Source organism: Ceratotherium simum, chromosome X (genome assembly GCF_057802395.1).
Source record: "Ceratotherium simum simum isolate JZ-2026a chromosome X, ASM5780239v1, whole genome shotgun sequence".
NCBI classification, from domain to species: Eukaryota; Metazoa; Chordata; class Mammalia; order Perissodactyla; family Rhinocerotidae; genus Ceratotherium; species Ceratotherium simum.
Window position 1 is genome coordinate 61,896,598 of NC_141940.1, and position 18,581 is coordinate 61,915,178.

General features: G+C 40.4%; 1 protein-coding gene across 5 annotated transcripts in view; it reads left to right on the forward strand.

Annotated features, from left to right (window-relative positions):
- The window catches only part of RPS6KA6 (ribosomal protein S6 kinase A6), a 180,485-nt gene that overhangs the window by 24,013 nt on the left and 137,891 nt on the right, over window positions 1-18,581 (forward strand). For 3 of the 5 annotated variants that reach the window (XM_087427030.1, XM_004436755.3, XM_087427029.1), the window contains exon 1: window positions 7,535-7,893. The exons of 1 other annotated variant lie outside the window; for it this stretch is intronic. In XM_087427030.1, the coding sequence (XP_087283156.1) occupies window positions 7,816-7,893 (78 nt within the window). In that variant the 5' untranslated portion in view covers window positions 7,535-7,815. Of the gene's footprint in view, window positions 1-7,330; window positions 7,453-7,534; window positions 7,894-18,581 lie in introns of those variants that run through there. One more of the 5 variants, XM_087427028.1, reaches the window with a different exon arrangement.

The window sequence follows — 18,581 nt, forward strand, 5'->3', positions numbered from 1 at the left end:
TCTTAAATTTATTGATTTCCAGTCTTATTTTTTATTATTTCCTTCCTTCTGCTTGCTTTGAGTTTAATTTGCTCTTCTTTTACTATTTTCTTAAGATAGAATTTTAGGTTATTGATTTGAGACATTTCTTCTTTTCTAATATAGGCATTTAATGCTATCAGTTTCTAAGTACTAATCTAATTTTGAGGGGACAAAAACATTCATATCACAGCAATGTTTATCTTATTTTTTTAAATATACTTTTTAAAGAAAAATTTTAGGTTCACAACAAAATTGGGAGGAAGACACAAAGATTTCTCATATACCCCTGCCCATATATATGCACAGCCTCCCCCACTATCAACATCCTACACCAGAGTGCACATTTGTTGTGATTGATGGACTTACATTAAAATATCATCACCAAAGCCCATAGTTTATATTAGGGTTTACTCTTGGTGTTGTACATTCTATGGGTTTTGACAAACATATAATGGCCTGTATCCACCATTACAGTATCACAAAGAATAGTTTCATTGCCCTAAAAGTCCTCTGTGCTCCATCTGTTCATCCTTCCCTCCTCGCTAACCCCCGATGATCATTGCTCTTTTTACTGCATCTTTTACATTTGCCTGTTCCAGAATGTTATATAATTGGAATCATATAGGACATAACCTTTTCAGATTGGCTTCTTTCACTTAGTAATATATCTTTAAAGTTCTTCCATATTTTTTCATGGCTTGATAGCTCATTTCTTTTTAGCACTGAACAATATTACATTGTCTAGATGTACCACAGTTTATGTATCCATTCACTTACTGAAGGACATCTTGGTTGCTTCAAAGTTTTGGCAATTATTAATAAAGCTGCTATAAACATCCATGTGTATGTTTTTGTGTGGACATGTTTTCAATTCCTTTGGGTAAAAACCAAGGAGCACAATTTCTGGATCGTATGTTAAGATTATGTTTAGTTTTGTAAGGAACCACCAAACTGTCTTCCAAAGTGGCTGTACCATTTTGCATTCCCATCAGCATTGAATGAAAGTTCCTGTTGCTCTACATCCTTGCCAGCATTTGGTGTTGTCAATGTTGAATATCTTTTCATGTGCTTATTGGCACATATGTCCTGTTTGGTGGAGTGTTTGTTCCTGTATTTTTCCTATTTTTTTATTGGATTCTTTTTTTTTTTTTCTGTTGAGTTTATAGAATTCTTTACATATTCTGGATGCAAGTCCTCTGTCAGATATGTGATTTGCAGATCTTCTTCCAAGATTGTGGTTTATGTTTTAATGCTCTTAATAGGATCTTCTGCAGGACAAAATCTTTTAATTTTGATGAGGTCTCATTTATCATTTTGTTCTTCTATGGATCATGGCTTTGGTGTCTTACTTAAGAACTCTTCACCTAAGACTTGTGACACTAAGTAACAAAGATTTTTCATATGTTTTATTCTAAAAGTTTTACAGATTTTGTTTTATAATATGATCCATATTCAAGTAATTTGCTGTTGCTTGTTATTTGGTACATGCTAGTATGGTGGTGGGACAAGGAGGTTTTTCTGTTGTCCTGGTTTAGCATCAGTCTTAGGCCTATGTCTCTGGTTTTCCAGAGTGGAGTTTCCTCAGTGATATTACCTCTCCTCCGCATGGCAGCCAATTTCTGCCTTGTATCTTTGGTGGGCTTTTGAGGGAAAGAGTTTTCTGCTCCTTCCCATCAGTAGAAAGGCTCAAATTATCTGGGTCTAGGACAGCTTTCTGCTCCTGTCCTAAGGAATAGAGGGATTTTTTTCTTTTACCCTTCTTCAGAAACAGTGGGCGTTCACATGTTTCTTGTGGGGCAACAGCATGTGCTGCCCCCAACTTCCCCCACCACCCAGCATTTGGTGGCAGAACTTTTGCCTCTCCTGCAACAGTGGCTGTCCCCCTCTTGCAGACCTTTAATGTTCAGGGACGCTTTATCTGGTGTTCTGCCCTGCTACCCATCTTTCTTGTGATCACCAAATGTAAGTCTGTGGAGAACAGCCTGAGAATGGTTACCAACTTCCCTTGCCTCTGCAGCTCCAAGAAGTTCTATAATATCATGCTACTCCACATTTGGCCTTTAGAAATTCATTAAAAATTTAAACTCAATTCTCCTTACTGCTTTATGGCACCTTATGTCTCTTACCCCTGTGTTCTGCTATAGGTGAATCAATGCTTGCATTCTGTCTCTCCTTGGAAGACTTATCTTTGGATTTTAGGCTACTCTGTTGACCTGTGACCTCAGCTCTCTGATGGGTTCAAGAAATGTTGTGATTTTGTTACTTATTTGCCTTTTTTTTGTTGTTGTTAGAGTAGAAGTGATGCACTTTCCACCTTTTCTACATCCTAGGCTGAAGTAGAACTCTGGTTAATATCTTCTTAAAACATCAATTTGTTTAAAGGTCAATTTGTAGGATCTCTGGGTGGTCTGTGGTCTGCTTATCAAAAGCCCTAGGTTCATATTTCACACGCCCTTAGTGGGACCAATAATGAGTTGGTTTTTATCTCCACATGGGTCAGTTAGCTTTTTTTAGTTAAATTACATGGCCACCCACTTTCACCCATGACCCTGGTTGTCCAGTGTGTGCTATTTGTCACCAGCTAAAGAAGTCAGTGCAGAGGTTTAAATATACCCTTTCCCTAGTCCTGGAAATACTCAGAACACATGCTCTAATGGTGGTGGAGCCCATCTCATCATCTTTTATGATGAACAATTACTATTTAGAAATTAGATATAGTATATCCCAGTTCCAGAACCACCAAAATATTCCCAAATATTGTGTAAATTTTTAATGCTATGCTACAATAATTGGAAATCCAGAGATACATAGGCATATAGAAAATTTCAGGCTAAAAATATTCTGAAGAGTGAAGAGAAAGCAACAATCTCTGTTGTGTATACTTTGCAGAAGACTGAGAAATTTGAGTCTTCCTCAATACCTGCCTTTGTGCTTAAAGTCATCATGTTCTTTTTTTTAGCCAAGGAAGATTTGCCCTGAGCTAAGATCTGTGCTAATCTTCCTCTATTTTGTATGTGGGTCGCCACCACAGCATGGCCACTGATGAGTGGTGTAGGTTCACACCTGGGAATGAACCTGGGCCACCAAACCAGAGCATGCTGAACTTAACCACTAGGCCATGAGGCCAGCCCCATCATGTTTTTTACCAACAATCCAACAGCCTTCTGGGCTAGTAGAAATTAGATCTAATAGACCCTGGTTACTAGTAACTTATAAAGTCAGACAATATGTCTTTGACATAGGGAGTCAACACAGAACAAGTAAGCATTAAACTCCACAGAGTTAAGTACTGACATACATTTTTATATCAGCCCACAGCTTTAACAGTGTCTGGCTAGAGTAGAGAAGTGTTGTTTGTCTATACAACATATTTATCATGTTTACTGAGCACCAGCCATATGATGTGAATGCAGAGTTTAATTCACTAACATCAAAAAGCTCAAAGGTTGCTGGTAAAGAAAGACAAAGAAGTGCTGAAATAAAGATATGGAAAAGATGTTATGGAAGTACACAGGACTGGGTGACTAATTTTCCCCAGGAATGAGTGGAAGGAGGGTATGGAGAGGGGAAGGTAGGTTCAGAGAGGCTTCATAGAGCATCAGAGTGGGCTAGAATGTTTGACATCAGGCAGACCTGGTTTTAATTCTAGATTTTCCATTTAATATCTGTGAGTTCTTAGGAAAAATCACTGAATCTTTTCCAGGCTCAGCTTCCTCATCTGTAAAATACAGATAACATAAATTTTTACAAATTGTTATGAGGGCTAAATGAATTCATGAAGAGCATGTACCTGGAGCATAGTGGGCTCTCAATAAATAGTAGTTGTTAATATTAGTTGCTATTAAGAATAAGTTGTCTAGGGGCTGGCCCGGTGGCCTAGCAGTTAAGTTCGCACGCTCCTCTTCAGTGGTCCGGGGTTTGCCGGTTTGGATTCTGGGTGCAGACCTATGCACTGCTCATCAAGCCATGCTGAGGCAGCGTCCCACTTACAGCAACTTAGAAGGATGTGCAACTATGTTGTACAACTATCTAATGGGACTTTGGGGAGAAAAAGGAGGAAGGTTTGCAACAGATGTTAGCTCAGGGCCAATCGTCCTCAAAAAAAAGAAAAAGTTGTCTAGGAAGACTGATATAGGGAAAAGACAATAACATGTGCATAGATTTGACTGGAATATGAGGTGGTAGATGAAGCTGGAAAGATAGTCAGAGGACAGATGGTGAAAACATTTACATTCAAAGCTAAGGAGTTTGGGCCGGCCCCGTGGCTTAGCGGTTAAGTGCGCGTGCTCCGATGCTGGCGGCCCGGGTTCGGATCCTGGGCGCGCACTGATGCACCACTTCTCCGGCCATGCTGAGGCCGCGTCCCACATACAGCAACTAGAAGGATGTGCAGCTATGACATACAACTATCTACTGGGGCTTTGGGGGAAAAATAAATAAATAAAATCTTTAAAAAAAAAAAAAAAAAAAAAAAAACTAAGGAGTTTGGATACTTTATTGGAGATGATGGGAATCATTGAAGAATTTTGATCACTGGGCTGCCAGTGAGGAGGATGGGTTGGAGAGAGACAGTATAAATTTAGAGTCAGAAAGACCAGTTAAGAGGAATCATTAGTATCATTAGTTCAAGGAAATATTCTACAAGGTGAACTGAGGTAATGGCAATGGGGATGCACCAGACATTTCAAAAATACTTGAGATAGAAGTAAAAGGACTCGTTAACTGATTGAAAGATTTGAGAAACAGGAGTCTACTAAAACCACTGAATTGAGGAAGGGGTTTTGATTTTTTTTTTAAATGAGAGAGATGTATGCATGTTTATATGCTAAGGGGAATGTTGAATGTACGAACATATATGAAAGTTAAATTTTACATAAAAGCAAAGGAATGCATTCATAGTGAGGAAGCTTCTTAATATAGGTGATGTGGTGTATTTATCAAAAGCACAAAACAATAGCAAAGGATGAATTTATTCATTCAGAAAATATTTACTGAGCCTCATTATGTTCCAAGCATTATGGTAGGTACTGGGAGGAATAAATAAACAAATATATATCACATGTTGATTGGTGTTATGTAGAAAAAGCAGGGTGAGGCTAGAGAATTACAGAGATTGTGTTTTAGAAAGGATAGTCATAGAAGGACTCTGAAGTGATCTTTGAGCAGCAAACTAGGTGGATTGTGGAAGTCACTAACTGCCCTGGAGAAGACTAGGCAAGGAGCAGGTTGGTTGGGGTCAAATCAAGAATCAGTTTTGTATAGTGATGTAAAACAAATCAGTGGTTGCCTGGAGCTGGGGATTGGGGATGAGGGGCATGGATTCACTTCAGAGGGGCATGAGGAACTTGTTGGGATGATGTAAATGTTCTATATCATGACTGGGGTCGTGGTTACATGACTGTACATTTGTTAAAACTGATGGAATTGGACACTTAAAATTGGTGAATTTGCTCATATGTACATTATATCTCAATAAAGCTGATTTTTAAAAAGTAAAAAAAAAAAGAATTCAGTTTTGAATAGGTTAAGTTTGAGATACCTATTAGATATCCAAGTAGAATAGGCAATTGCATGTACAAGTCTTGACTTCAAGAAAGAGTTTGAGGTTGCAGACAAAATTTGAGAGTCCTCAGCATACGGATGGGATTTAAAGCCATGGAACTGGATGGGATATGGGAATACCTAGGATGTGGGGGAAATAGAGGTTGAGGACTTAACCCTGAAGTTCCAACTTTTTGAGATTGGGAAGATAAAAGATGATCCAGCAAAGGACACTGAGAAGAAACGGCTTAACGACGTGGGAGGAAAATGAAGTGTTTTTTGGGAGGCCACTCGAAGAAAATGTTTAAAGAAAGAGGGAGTCATGAACTGCATCAAATGCTAATGAGGGGTCTAGCCAGTTGAAGTCAGTAACAGATGCTTTTTGCTAATGGAAAAGGCCCAGTAGAGGGAGGAAAATAGATGCAAAAGAGAGGGGAGAGAATTGCAGAACAAAGCCTTTGAGTAGGCAAGAAGGGATGAGATCCAATGCTCAAAAGGGTTGGCCTTAGTTAAGAACACTGTCAGTTTGGCCAAACAGGAGTTTAGGCGCGTGTGCACACACTCACATGTTTTCACTGTTTATAGCCCCATACGCCCACTACTTTCAAAGCTTTCACTTTTATATAATCATGTTCATAAAGCTCACTTTCTCCCTGGGATTTTAAGCAGAGTAGGTAGGGCGCTATTAGTGATCCTTGTTTTCAGTTCATTGCCAACCTCCGTGGTCCGCTTTACTTCGCTAGTGCTGGGCGCCAGATGGTGAAATAAATAGAGGGCATAGTTCAGTGTTTTCCGCCAGCACAACACAACAGCCCTAGGTGTAGTAGAGGGGAGGGGGTGCTGTGCGTTTTACGTCTACCCTTAGAAATCTCTTTAAGATACTGAGCCAGCTTAGTCGGCTTAGTCGCTGTTACAGTTGCTTTTTACCGCCTCTTTGAAGCATCAAAGGTGGAATAACATTTTTACTTTGGGTTCTGAAGTGTTTCGATGAGAAGGATCTTGATCATCCCCCGTGCATGACACTGTATATCAGTTATATCGCTAGTGCCTAGTACGGTGTGTCGCTTAAAGTAGCGACACAGGTTTTAATTTGTACAGTACAGGTTTTAATTTGAAGAAGATAGAAAAATGATAATTACTGTCACTACAGGTCAAATATCCTCAGAGCGGAGTAGGGGTGAGGTTAGCTTCGTACATTCTGACTTCATTGCCACAAGTAGAGTCCAATAAGTGGCGTATGTGTGTGTGTGAACACTAGAAACGCTGTGTGTAGTCAACAGCATGAAGGCAACCTAACGGAAACACCAGCGAGAGGGACGGGGGAGGGGGAGTTAGGGAGCGCAGGTATACTAATTTATTTTAAATGCATTTTCTTCCTGCCTCTGGCTTCTAGGAGGCTAACGTATAATGCACTAAAATCCTCGCCCTAGTAGTCCTTACTAAGTACCAAAATGGGCGTGGATCGGTGTATAGGACACCTGCTTTTGTGAGCCTTGCAAGCAGATATTTCTGGAGTCGTCCCCTGACGCTGACTTCTGCAACACTCAGGAGGGTCCCCCAATCCCCGCATCGTTTTTGGGTATCCTCCCGCTAGCAAGGCTGCTTCGTAGACTGGAGAGGGCCTGCTGAGCATGTGTGAACAGCGCCGCGCATGCTCCGTGGAGTGGGCAGGTTTACCAAGGCGCTAGCAGTGGCTTTTACTACTCTTCTCCCGCCTCCCCCGCCCAGCACGCCCCCCCTTCCCTCTTTCCCACCCCCCACCACGCCGTCCCCCGCATCCACCCCCACCCCTCTTTCCCACCCCCCCTCCACCCCAGGCTGGGGAATCTCCATTGACGTTCGAGTGACGCCGCTGTGCCGCAGCCGTGGGGGGTTCCAGGCGCCGCACAGGTAACGCCGCCGCTGCCGCCATATTGACAGAGCTGGGAGCGGGGAGGGGGTCCGAGGAAGCGGGGTGGGGGGAGAGTCACCGCCGAGCGACAGTCGCGGCGGCGGCAGTGGTGAGCACGAGCCGAGCGGCAGCTTTCGGAGAGGCAGCACGGAGTTGTCTTCTCTATGGGGAGTAGTAGCTTGCGGCGACGGCACCCCCCCCGCTCCTAGCCTCTGAGGGACCCCGCGGCACGGGCAGCGGTCGCTGAAGGCGGGGCTGGGGGTCTTGGCGGCAGCGGCGGCGGCAGCAGGCAAGCTCAAAAGACAGGATGCGTGGCCGCCACAGCGGTTGGCAGCTCCTGTTCGAGTGCTCCTGAAGGGGCGATGCTACCGTTCGCTCCTCCGGAGGAGCCCTGGGACCGAGAAATGGAGGTGTTCGGCGGCGGCGCGAGCAGCGGCGAGGTTAGTGTGGTGGTTGGAGCCACCCCCTTCCTTCCCTCAGGACCCTGGCCGGGGGCCCGAGAGAGAAGGGGCATGGGGCTGGGGAGTGGGGTGCCCAGGCAAGCCCCCTTGAAGCTGCGGGGCGGCGAGTCACGAGCTTCCCCAACTGCGCTTTCGCTCAGGAGCGGGCGAGGATGAGACGGCGGGCTCGGGCGTGGGGAGTGAGTGCAGCCCGGGCTCGGCCTCGGGCAGAGCGCCTGCCTCGGGGGCCACGCCAGAGTTGTGACTAAGTTTCTTCACTTTGCGACCCGAAGTGGGACTGGGGGACGCGCCAGGTACCGCGCCCAGCTCTGCGCGTCCCTCTTTCTCAGCCGCGCCCCGTTTGCTCTCTGGGAACACTTTAGGGGACAGCTGCTGACTCCAGCTCTCTGTTGAACCCCGGGTGCTTTAGGAACCAAGCACAACAAAAACACACCAAGGTGATTAAGTAACTCTGGGGACATTTGCACATAGGGACGAGTGCTCCTTAATTACTTAGCTTTCTCGGTTCTCTGTGACTTGTGGTTCTTTGTAACAACCGAAGTGGAGATTGACTGGAGGCCAGATTTCTTTATCTACATTCAGGTGATGTTTTGCCTCCTTTGCTGTCCCCTCAATTCTACCGCCCTCTTCCTCCTGCTGGTTCTCCCTTCCCCAACTGCTGTCCCCGCCCCGTTGGTCCCTAAAAGAAGACGAAAAGTAAACCCCAGCTGTTATAAGAGGAATCTTTGGTAAGACAGCGAGGTTCAACCAAAATATTTTGGTTTGCCTCTCTTCCTGCTCTTCTTACTTCTAAAACTATTCTGGTTGGGCTTTGGTCAGCTGTGCAGTGAGAACTTAGATGTACACAGGTACTTTGTTTTTATTGTTGCTTTTTTGTTGTTAAAAGCGGGCAGCATTTAAACACAAAAACGAGCCTTTTCGGATAGAAAGTCGGATCCTTTCCTCATAACTTAATTGATTGACAGCCTAGTACTGCGGTAGAGGCCACTACAGACCTCCTAAAAATACTTGAATGCCAAATTGATTCACAGTAGGATATTTTGAGGTAGGACTCACAATCCTGGACATCTCAAGGTTCAAATTTGTCTTCAAATACTTGCTCTATCCTTAAAAATACACTTCGGACTGGTGTTTAACTCGTTCTTTTTTCTTTTCAAATTTCCAACTAAACTGGGGTTAAAATAACATTTAACAAGAAATGTGGAAATAAATTTAGAAAGTTTCAAGTTGAACCCTCTCTACTTATAAGAAATATTTTACTAGTAAACTGAGAAATGACAAGATACATTTTAATAATTTACATTTCTTAAGAACAGGATAAATGACGAGGGGTTCATTTCTTCTTGAAACATAGGAATGTTTCACGCTTGCAAGAATTTTCTAGCAAGACTAATTTAGAGGAGAGGAATTTTGTTTTATTCATGTATGTAATCTATTGACTTATAGTCCCAGGCATCTGGTTTATAAAAACAGTTAAATGCTTGGATATAAGGATGGGATGGGAGGTGGGGGAGGCTTTCGCATGCCTACTATTTTATTATTTTTGTTAGCTTTGAATGCAGAAATGTTTTAAATTGTAATTACCACATATGGTTTTTTTTTATTGTTTGCAGTATGTTTTAGGTATTATAGAGATTTAACAATGGGTCTCTCTATCTCAGCAATTTGGAAAAATACTCAAGTGGAAATTGTTAATCCCTGTGAAGTAAAATGAAAGGTGAAGGTAATGTGGTGAAGATAGTATTTCTGCCTTGTCTAAAACAGTTATGATTGGTTAGATTTAACCCTGCAAGTGACTTAATGAAAAATATTCTGGGTGAAAACTAAATGCTACCTCCGAACAGATCTGCTTAGTACTTAGAAGAGGTTTGTTGTTGTTGTTGTTGTTTGTTTATAATGGTATTCTTTTGATGAGAAGGAAACCATTTTACTTCCCTAAATTTATATTTATTCAAATTACATGTATGTTGATGTTGGCTTTAGAAATGTTAACCTTTGAGCATGGGCTTTGCAGTCCTCAATCATGATAGTTTTTAGGACTGGCGTGCTTTCATCATAGAATATATTTTTTGAAAATGTGTTGGAATCCTTAAAGAAAATGTAAGTAAGAATCTGTTAACTTTAATGTCAAAGGAAATAATTTCTGTCATTTCTGTGTGTGTTGAATCCTGGTAAAATGAAAGATTATATATACTCTTATATATTACAGAGTCTTGTTCAATATCTTTTACCTGTCTTGTTTCATGGGCAGTTGTTAACCTTTGAATTATCATTCAGAAGTATGAGAATTGGTTGGTTGAGACCCTTAACGTGTTTTCTCACAGGAAAAAGTTATTAAGGTAATTACATTTTTAGACCAGCTCACAATAGCAAGGTATAATGATGAAGAGCCTAAGCACTGTTTGTAAAATTGACCTATGGGAAAATGGGTCAGAGGTTTCAAATAAGAAGTAGCTTGGTTCCAGTGAGAGATGGAGAATGGACCTGAAAAAGGGAAATATAGATTCTGTTGGCTCCTGGGAAGAGGATTCTTGGGAGAGGGGAAATAGGATAAGCGAGAAGCTTTGATTCTGAGAGCTCTTGCAGGGATTGTCTCAATTAGGTCTACTGGGAATAGGGACTTCAAAGGGCGTCACCCCTCAGGCAGCTACAATATTAGCTCTTGCTTGGATGCTCTCAGGATCAGGGAAGAAGTGTTACTTGAGGTGTGATGGATATTGATCATTCCTGGGCAAGAGTCGTAAAGAACAGCCTGTTTAGTGAAGTGAACTTTTCATGAGTTAGCACCATGTACATTATAGTTCACGCACTTAGTTTTTGTTAGTTTGTTTTTTAGTGAGAGTGCTTGCTTCCTGATGGAAGAGTTGATTATAGAGTTGCCACATTGCATATTATATCATATATCATATCATCATATTATAATTGGTACTTTTATATTATTTCTTTAGCAATACTGCTTTTGTTTAAGGAAGTTAATTTTTTTTTATTTAGGTAACATTGATTTATAAGATTGTATAAATTTCAGGTATACATCATTATATTTCACCGTCTGTGTAGACTACATCCTATTCCCCATCAAGAGTCTAGTTGCCATCTGTCACCATACAAATGTGCCCTTTTACCCCTTTTGCACTCCCCCCACCCCCTTTCCCTCTCGTAACCACCAGTCTGTTCTCTATATCTTTGTGTTTATCTTCCACATATGAGTGAAATCATATGGTGTTTGACTTTCTCCATGTGACTTATTTCACTTAATATAATACCCTCAAAGCCCATTTATGTTGTCACAAATGGCAAGATTTCATCTGTTTTTATGGCTGAGTAGTATTTCATTATATATGTGTGTGTGTGTGTGTATATATATATATATACATATATATATGTATATATATATACACACACACATATATATACATACATATATGTATGTATATATATATATATATACATATATATACACACACACACACACACACCACATCTTCTTTCTCTCTTCATCTGTCGATGGGCACTTAGGTTGTTTCCAAGTTTTGCTGTTGTGAATAATGCTGCAGTGAACATAGGGGTGCATGTATCTTTTCTTTCTTTTTTTTTTTAATTTTTTGTTTATTGCAGTAACATTGGTTTATAACATTGTAAAAAGTTCAGGTGTACATCATTATACTTCTATTTCTGCATAGATTACATCATGTTCACCACCAAAATACTAATTACAACCCATCACCACACACATGTACCAAATTATCCCTTTCACCCTCCTCCCTCCCCCCTTCCCCTCTGGTAACCACCAATCCAATCTCTGTCCGTATGTGTTTGTTTATTGTTGTTATTATCTACTACTTAATGAAGGAAATCATACGGTATTTGACCTTCTCCCTCTGACTTATTTCACTTTGCATTATACCCTCAATGTCCATCCATGTTGTCACAAATGCCTGGATTTCATCATTTCTTATTAGGGTTTTTGTGTTCTTTGGATAAATACCCAGTAGTGGAATAGTTGGATCATATAGTAGATCTATTTTTAATTTTTTGAGGACTCGCCAAACTGTTTTCCACAGTGGCTATACCAATTTACATTCCCACTGGCAGTGTATGAGGGTTCCCTTTTCTCCACATTTTCTCCAACAATTGTCATTTCTTGTCTTTTTAATAATAGCCATTGTGATGGGTGTGAGGTAATATCTCACTGTGGTTTTGATTACATTTCCCTAATAATTAGTGATGTTGGACATCTTTTCTTGCGCCTGTTAGCCATCTGTGTATCTTCTTTGAAAAAATGTTCAGATCCTCTGCCCGTTTCTTAATCGGATTGTTTGTTTTTTTGTTGTTGAGTTGTATGAGTTCTTTATGTATTTTGGATATTAACCCCTTATCAGTTATATGGTTTGGAAATATCTTCTCTCAATCAGTAGGTTGTCTTTTCATTTTGTTGATGGTTTCCTTTGCTGTGCATAAGCTTTTTAGTTTGATGTAGTCCCATTTGTTTATTTTTTCTTTTGTTTCCCTTGCCTGAGGAGACATGATATTCAAAAAGATACTGCTAAAACAAATGTCAAAGAGCATACTGCCTATGTTTTCTTTATGGTTTCAGGTCCTACATTCAAGTCTTTAATCCATTTTGAGTTAACTTTTGTGTATGGTGTAAGGTAGTGGTCTACTTTCATTCTTTTGCATGTGGCTGTCCAGTTTTCCCAGCACCACTTATTGAAGAGACTTTCCTTTTTGCATTGTATGTTCTTGGCTCCTTTGTCAAAAATTAGCAGTCCATAAATGTGTGGGTTTATTTCTGGGCTTTCAGTTCTGTTCCATTGATCTGTGTGTCTGTTTTTCTGCCAGTACTGTACTGTTTTGATTACTGTAGCTTTGTAATATATTTTGAAATCAGGGAGTGTGATACCTCCAGCTTTGTTCTTTTTTCTCAGGATTGCTTTGGGTATACAGGGTCTTTTGTTATTCCATATAAATTTTAGGATTCTTTGTTCTATTTCCATGAAAAATGTCATTGGGATTTAGATAGGGATTGCATTGACTCTGTAGATTGCTTTAGGTAATATGGACATTTTAACTATGTTAATTCTTCCAATATATGAGCATGGAATATCTTTCCATTTCTTTGTCTCTTGTTCGATTTCTTTCAACGATGTCTTATAGTTTCAGTTTATGGGTGTTTCACCTTGATGAGTTTACTCCTAGGTATTTTATTCTTTATTTTTGTGATTAAAAGTGGGATTATATTCTTGATTTCTCTTTCTGCCAGTTGTAAATGTATAAAAACGCAACTTATATTTGAATGTTGATTTTGTAGCCTGCAACTTGGCTGTGCTCATGAGTTATTTCTAGTAGTTTTTTGGTGGTTTCTTTAGGGTTATATATATATAAAATCATGTCATCTGCAAATAGAGACAGTTTTACTTCTTCCTTTCCAATTTGGATGCTTTTTATTTCTTTTTTTTGCCTAATTGCTCTGGCTAGGTCTTCTAATACTATGTTGAATAAAAGGGCAAGAGTGGGCGGCCTTGTCTTGTTCCTGTTCTTACGGGGATAGCTTTCAGATTTTCACCATTGAGTATGAAGTTAGCTGTGGATTTGTTACATATGACCTTTATTATGTTGAGGTATTTTTATTCTGTACCCATTTTATTGAGAGTTTTTATCATAAATGGATGCTGAATCTTGTCAAATGCTTTCTCTGCATCTATTGAGATGATCATGTGATTTTTATTCCTCATTTTGTTAATGTGTTGTATAACGTTGATTGATTTGTGGATGTTGAACTATCCTTGCATCTCTGGAATAAATCCCACTTGATCATGGTTTATGATCCTTTTAATGTATTGTATTCAATTTGCTAATATTTTGTTGAGGATTTTTGCATCTATATTCATCAATGATATTGGCCTGTAATTTTTGTGTGTGTGGATGTGTCATCCTCATTTGGTTTTGGTATCAGGGTGATGTTGCCCTCGTAAAATGAGTTAGGAAGTATTCCCTCCTCAGTTTTTTGGAAGAGTTTGAGAAGGATAGGTATCAGATCTTCTTTGAGTGTTTGATAGAATTCAACAGAGAAGTTGTCTGGTCCTGGACTTTTGTTTTTGGGAAGGTTTTTGATTAATGTTTCAATCTCTTTACAAGTAATGGGTCTATTCAGATTCTCTATTTCTTCTTGATTCAGTTTTGGAAGGTTGTATGATTCTAGGAATTTATCCATTTCTTCTAGGTTATCTGATTTCTTGGCATGTACCTTTTCATAGTATTCTCTTATAATCCTTTGTATTTCTGTGGTATCCATTGTAATTTCTCCTCTTTCATTTCTAATTTTATTTCAGCCTTCTCTCTTTTTTTCTTAGTCTGGCTAAGGGTGTGTCAATTTTGTTTATCTTCTCAGAGAACCAGCTCTTAATTTCATTGATATTTTTAGTCTATTGTCTTGTTAGTCTTTATTTCATTTATGTGTGCTCTGATTTGTATTATTTCCTTCCTTCCACTGATTTTGGGCTTCATTTGTTCTTAGTTTTCTAGTTCCTTTAGGTGTAATGTTAGACTGTTTTGAGATTTTTCTTGTTCCTTGAGGTAGGCTTATATTGCTGTAAACTTCCCTCTTAGTACCACTTTTACTGCAACCCGTAGATTTTGGTATGTCTTGTTTTCATTTTCATTTGTTTCCAGGTTTTTTTTGATTTCTCCTTTTGTTTCTTCATTGATCCAGTAGTTGTTCAGTCTCCACCTATTTGAGACTTTTCCAGCTTTCTTCTTGTAGTTGATTTCTAGTTTCATACCATTGTGGTTAGAAAGAATGTTTGATATGATTTCAGTCTTTTCAAATTTATTGAGACTTGTTTTGTTTCTCAGCATATGGTCTGTCTTTGAGAGTGTTCCATGTGCACTTGAGATGAATGTGTATTCTGCTGCTTTTGGATGGAGTGCTCTATATATATCTATTAAGTTCATCTGGTCTAATGTTTCGTTTAAGGCCAACGTTTCCTTGTTGGCTTTCTGTCTAGATGATCTAACCGTTGACGTAAGTGGGATGTTCAGGTCCCCTACTATTAATGTGTTGCTGTCAATTTCTCCTTTAGTTCTGTTAATAATTGCTTTATATGCTTTGGTGCTCCTCTGTTAGGTGCATATATATTGATAAATGTTATGTCTATTTGATGGATTGTCCCTTTTATCATTATATCATGTCCATCTTTGTCTCTTGTTATCTTTTTTGGCTTGAAGTCTATTTTGCCTGATAGAAGTATGGCTACACCTGCTTTCTTTTGGTTGCCATTTGCTTGGAGTATCCATCTTCCATCCCTTCACTCTGAGCCTCTTGTTTGTCTTTAGAGCTGAGATGTGTTTCCTGGAGGCAGCATATTGTTGGTCTTATTTTTTAATCCATCCAGCTACTCCGTGTCTTTTGATTGTTGAATTCAATCCATTTCCTTTTAGGATGATTATTGATATTTGAAGACTTAATACTGCCATTTTTTTAAGTAATTTATTTTTTTGAGGTGCTTTTTTTTTGAGGAAGATTGACCCTGAGCTAACATCTGTTGCCAATCTTTCTCCCCAAAGCCCCAGTACATAGTATATCCTAGTTGTAGATCCTTCTAGTTCTTCTGTGTGGGATGCTGCCTCAGCATGGCTTGATGAGCAGTGAGTGGGTCCATGCCCAGGATCCGAACTGGCGAACCCTAGGCCACCAAAGTGGAACACATGAACTTAACCACTACACCACTGGGCTGGCCCCTAATACTGCCATTTTATCTTTTGTTTTTTGGTTATTCTATATTTCCATTGTTTCTTTTTCCTTGTATTTCTGTCTTCAATTTCAGTTTGATGTTTTTCTGTGATGTGTTTCTCAGTTTCCTCTTTTTTTATGTTTTGTGACTCTGTTCTGAGTTTTTGTTTTGTGGTTACCATGTGTTTGTATAAAACGTCTTACAGATAAGATAGTCCTTTTTCTGCTGATAGCCTCTTATCTTCATTTACCTATGCCGGTTCTCTCCTTTTCCTTTTCCCCCTCTATGTTTTTATTGTCAGATATTATCCCTTTTTGTATCGTGAGTTCATTACAAAATTGAAGTGGTTACAGTTATTTTTAATGCTTTCTTTCCCTCTTACCTTTGTTATAATTCAGTGTATGCTATCCTATTCTGATACAGATTTGCAATTTCTGATTCTGTCTGTCTATTTATCATCTTGCTCAAAGCTTTGTATACCTTTGCCTTTTTGTTTTAGGTAAGAGGGCTCCTTTCATGATTTCTTATAGGGCAGGTTTAGTGTCGGTGAACTCCCTCAGCTTTTGTTTGTCTGGGGAAGTCTTTACTTCTCTTTCATATCTGAAAGATAACTTTCCTGGATAGAGTATTCTTGGCTGACAGTTTTTATCTTTCAGTATTTTTTTTTTTTAAAGTTTCGCCCTGAGCTAACATATGTTGCCGATATTCCTCTTTTTTTTCCTTCCCCAAAGCGCCAGTGCATGGTTGTATATCCAGTTGTAAGTCCTTCTGGTTCTTCTATGGGAGCCACTGCCACAGCATGGCAACAGACAGGTGGTGTGCTTCTGCGACTGGGAAGCAAGCTCAGGCTGCTGAAGCGCTGAGAGCACTGAACTTGAACCACTAGGCCATGAGGGCTGGCTCTGTCTTTCAGTATTTTGAATGTATCTGTCCACTCTTTCCTGACCTGTAGGGTTTCTGCTGAGAAATCTGCTGATAGTCTGATGGGTATTCCTTTGTAGGTTATTTTCTTTTTCTCCCTGGCTACTTCTAATATTCTTTCTTTGTCATTTATTTCTGACAGTTTTATTATCATGCGTCTTAGAGAAAGTCTTTTTGCGTTGAGTTTATTGGGTGTTCTGTTAACTTTATGGGATTGTATATCCAGTTCCTTTTCCATGTTTGGGAAGTTATCAGCTATTATTTTTTTAAATAAGCTCTCTGCTCCCTTCTCTCTCTCTTCTCCTTCTGGGGTACCCATTACCCTTATGTTGCCATATAATTCTCATAGAATTGCTACCTTGTTTTTAAGTCTTAGTTCTCTCTCCTCTTCTACCTGCATCATTTCTAGGTTTCTATCTTTGAGCTCATTAATTATCTCTTTCATATAACCTGCTCTATTTCCAATGCTTTCTAATGCATTCTTCCTCTCATTTATTGAGTTCTTCAGCTCCAAAATTTCTGTTTGGCTCTTTTTTAGAATTTCAATTCAATTTTACTTTTTTGGTAAAGTTTTCCTTCATTCATTGATTTTATTCCTCAGCTCATTGAACTGCTTTTCTGAGTTTTCTTGTAGCTTGTTGATTTTTTTCATGACAGCTATTTTGAATTCTTTATCAGTTAGATCATAATCTTCCATGACTTTGTGTTTGCTTTCTGGAGAGTTGTTTTCTTTATGTAGTACCATGGTACTGTGGCTTCTTGTGGTGCTTGTTGAGTTATTCCTCTGCTGGCACATTTGTTGTAGCAAACACATTTTTTATTTAGGTAAAACTTGGATTGCTTGGAGATTAAATGACTTTCTTTTGTTTTTCAGTAGGTGGTGCTATAGCACTAGTTTTTGGTCTCTCTCACCTGTGCTGCCTCTGGCTATATTTAAGGATCTGCACATTCCACCCTCCACTGCCTCTATTTGGGGTGTTTCTGGTACTCTTGTCCTTGCCACCTGTGCTTCTGGGGGTCACTGATGCCTTGCTGTTGCTGGTGTTGCTGCAGTCACTGGCTTTGCCACCAGGGGCACAGGTATGGCTGGCGCCTCAGCCACGTCTATGATCACCTACTTTGGAAGCTCTGCTGCCATGGTTGGGGGAGGGAGAGGGGGAGGGAGCCTGGTACATGGGGCGCCAGCTCAGCTGTTGCCTGTTACTTTGTGGTCATAGGTGCTGCTGTGTTTGGGGTGTCAGAGTTCTCTGTGCACCTCTGCTGCTACTACCAGGCTCTGAGCTGAGGCCAGGGGGCCTGGGATCACGGGGCTCCACCTCTGCTGCTGCTCTGCTTCCCTTGGTTGTAGGTGCTGCCGTGGCTGGCTGGCTGGAGTTGCACATGTGCTTCTGCTGCTGCCCACAAAATTCTTGGGCTGGGGGTGGCTGGCTCAGCCTCTGCTGCCAGGATCCAGGATCCTGGGCTCTGCCTCTGCTGTTCCCCTGTTTGGCCTCTTCTGTGTGCTCCAGTTCACCCACTTTTTTTTTTTTTTTTTTTTTTGAGGAAGGTCGGCCCTGAGCTAACATCTGCCAATCCTCCTCTTTTTGCTGAGGAAGACTGGCCCTGGGCTAACATCCGTGCGCATCTTCCTCCACTTTATATGGGACGCCACCACAGCATGGCTTGACAACTGGTGCATCGGTGCGCGCCCGGGATCCGAACCAGCGAACCCCAGGCCACCGCAGCGGAGCGCGGGCACTTAACTGCCTGCGCCACCGGGCAGGCCCCCAGTTCACCCACTTTTGTATCTATTGATGTGTGGATATTTCCAGGGTCCTGGTGTGTTGTGCAGTGTAGCCTTTGTTGGTTATGAATGTTTTATTCTCTGTAGATTGAAGGGGAGAGACAAAAGGATCTTCTCAGGCTGCCATGATGATAATGTCTCAAGGAAGCTAGTTTTGAGAGTAATACAGCTCACTGATAAAAACAGTTTGGCATTAAAGCCACAGACTTAGAAAATTTAACCAGAGTGGCAAA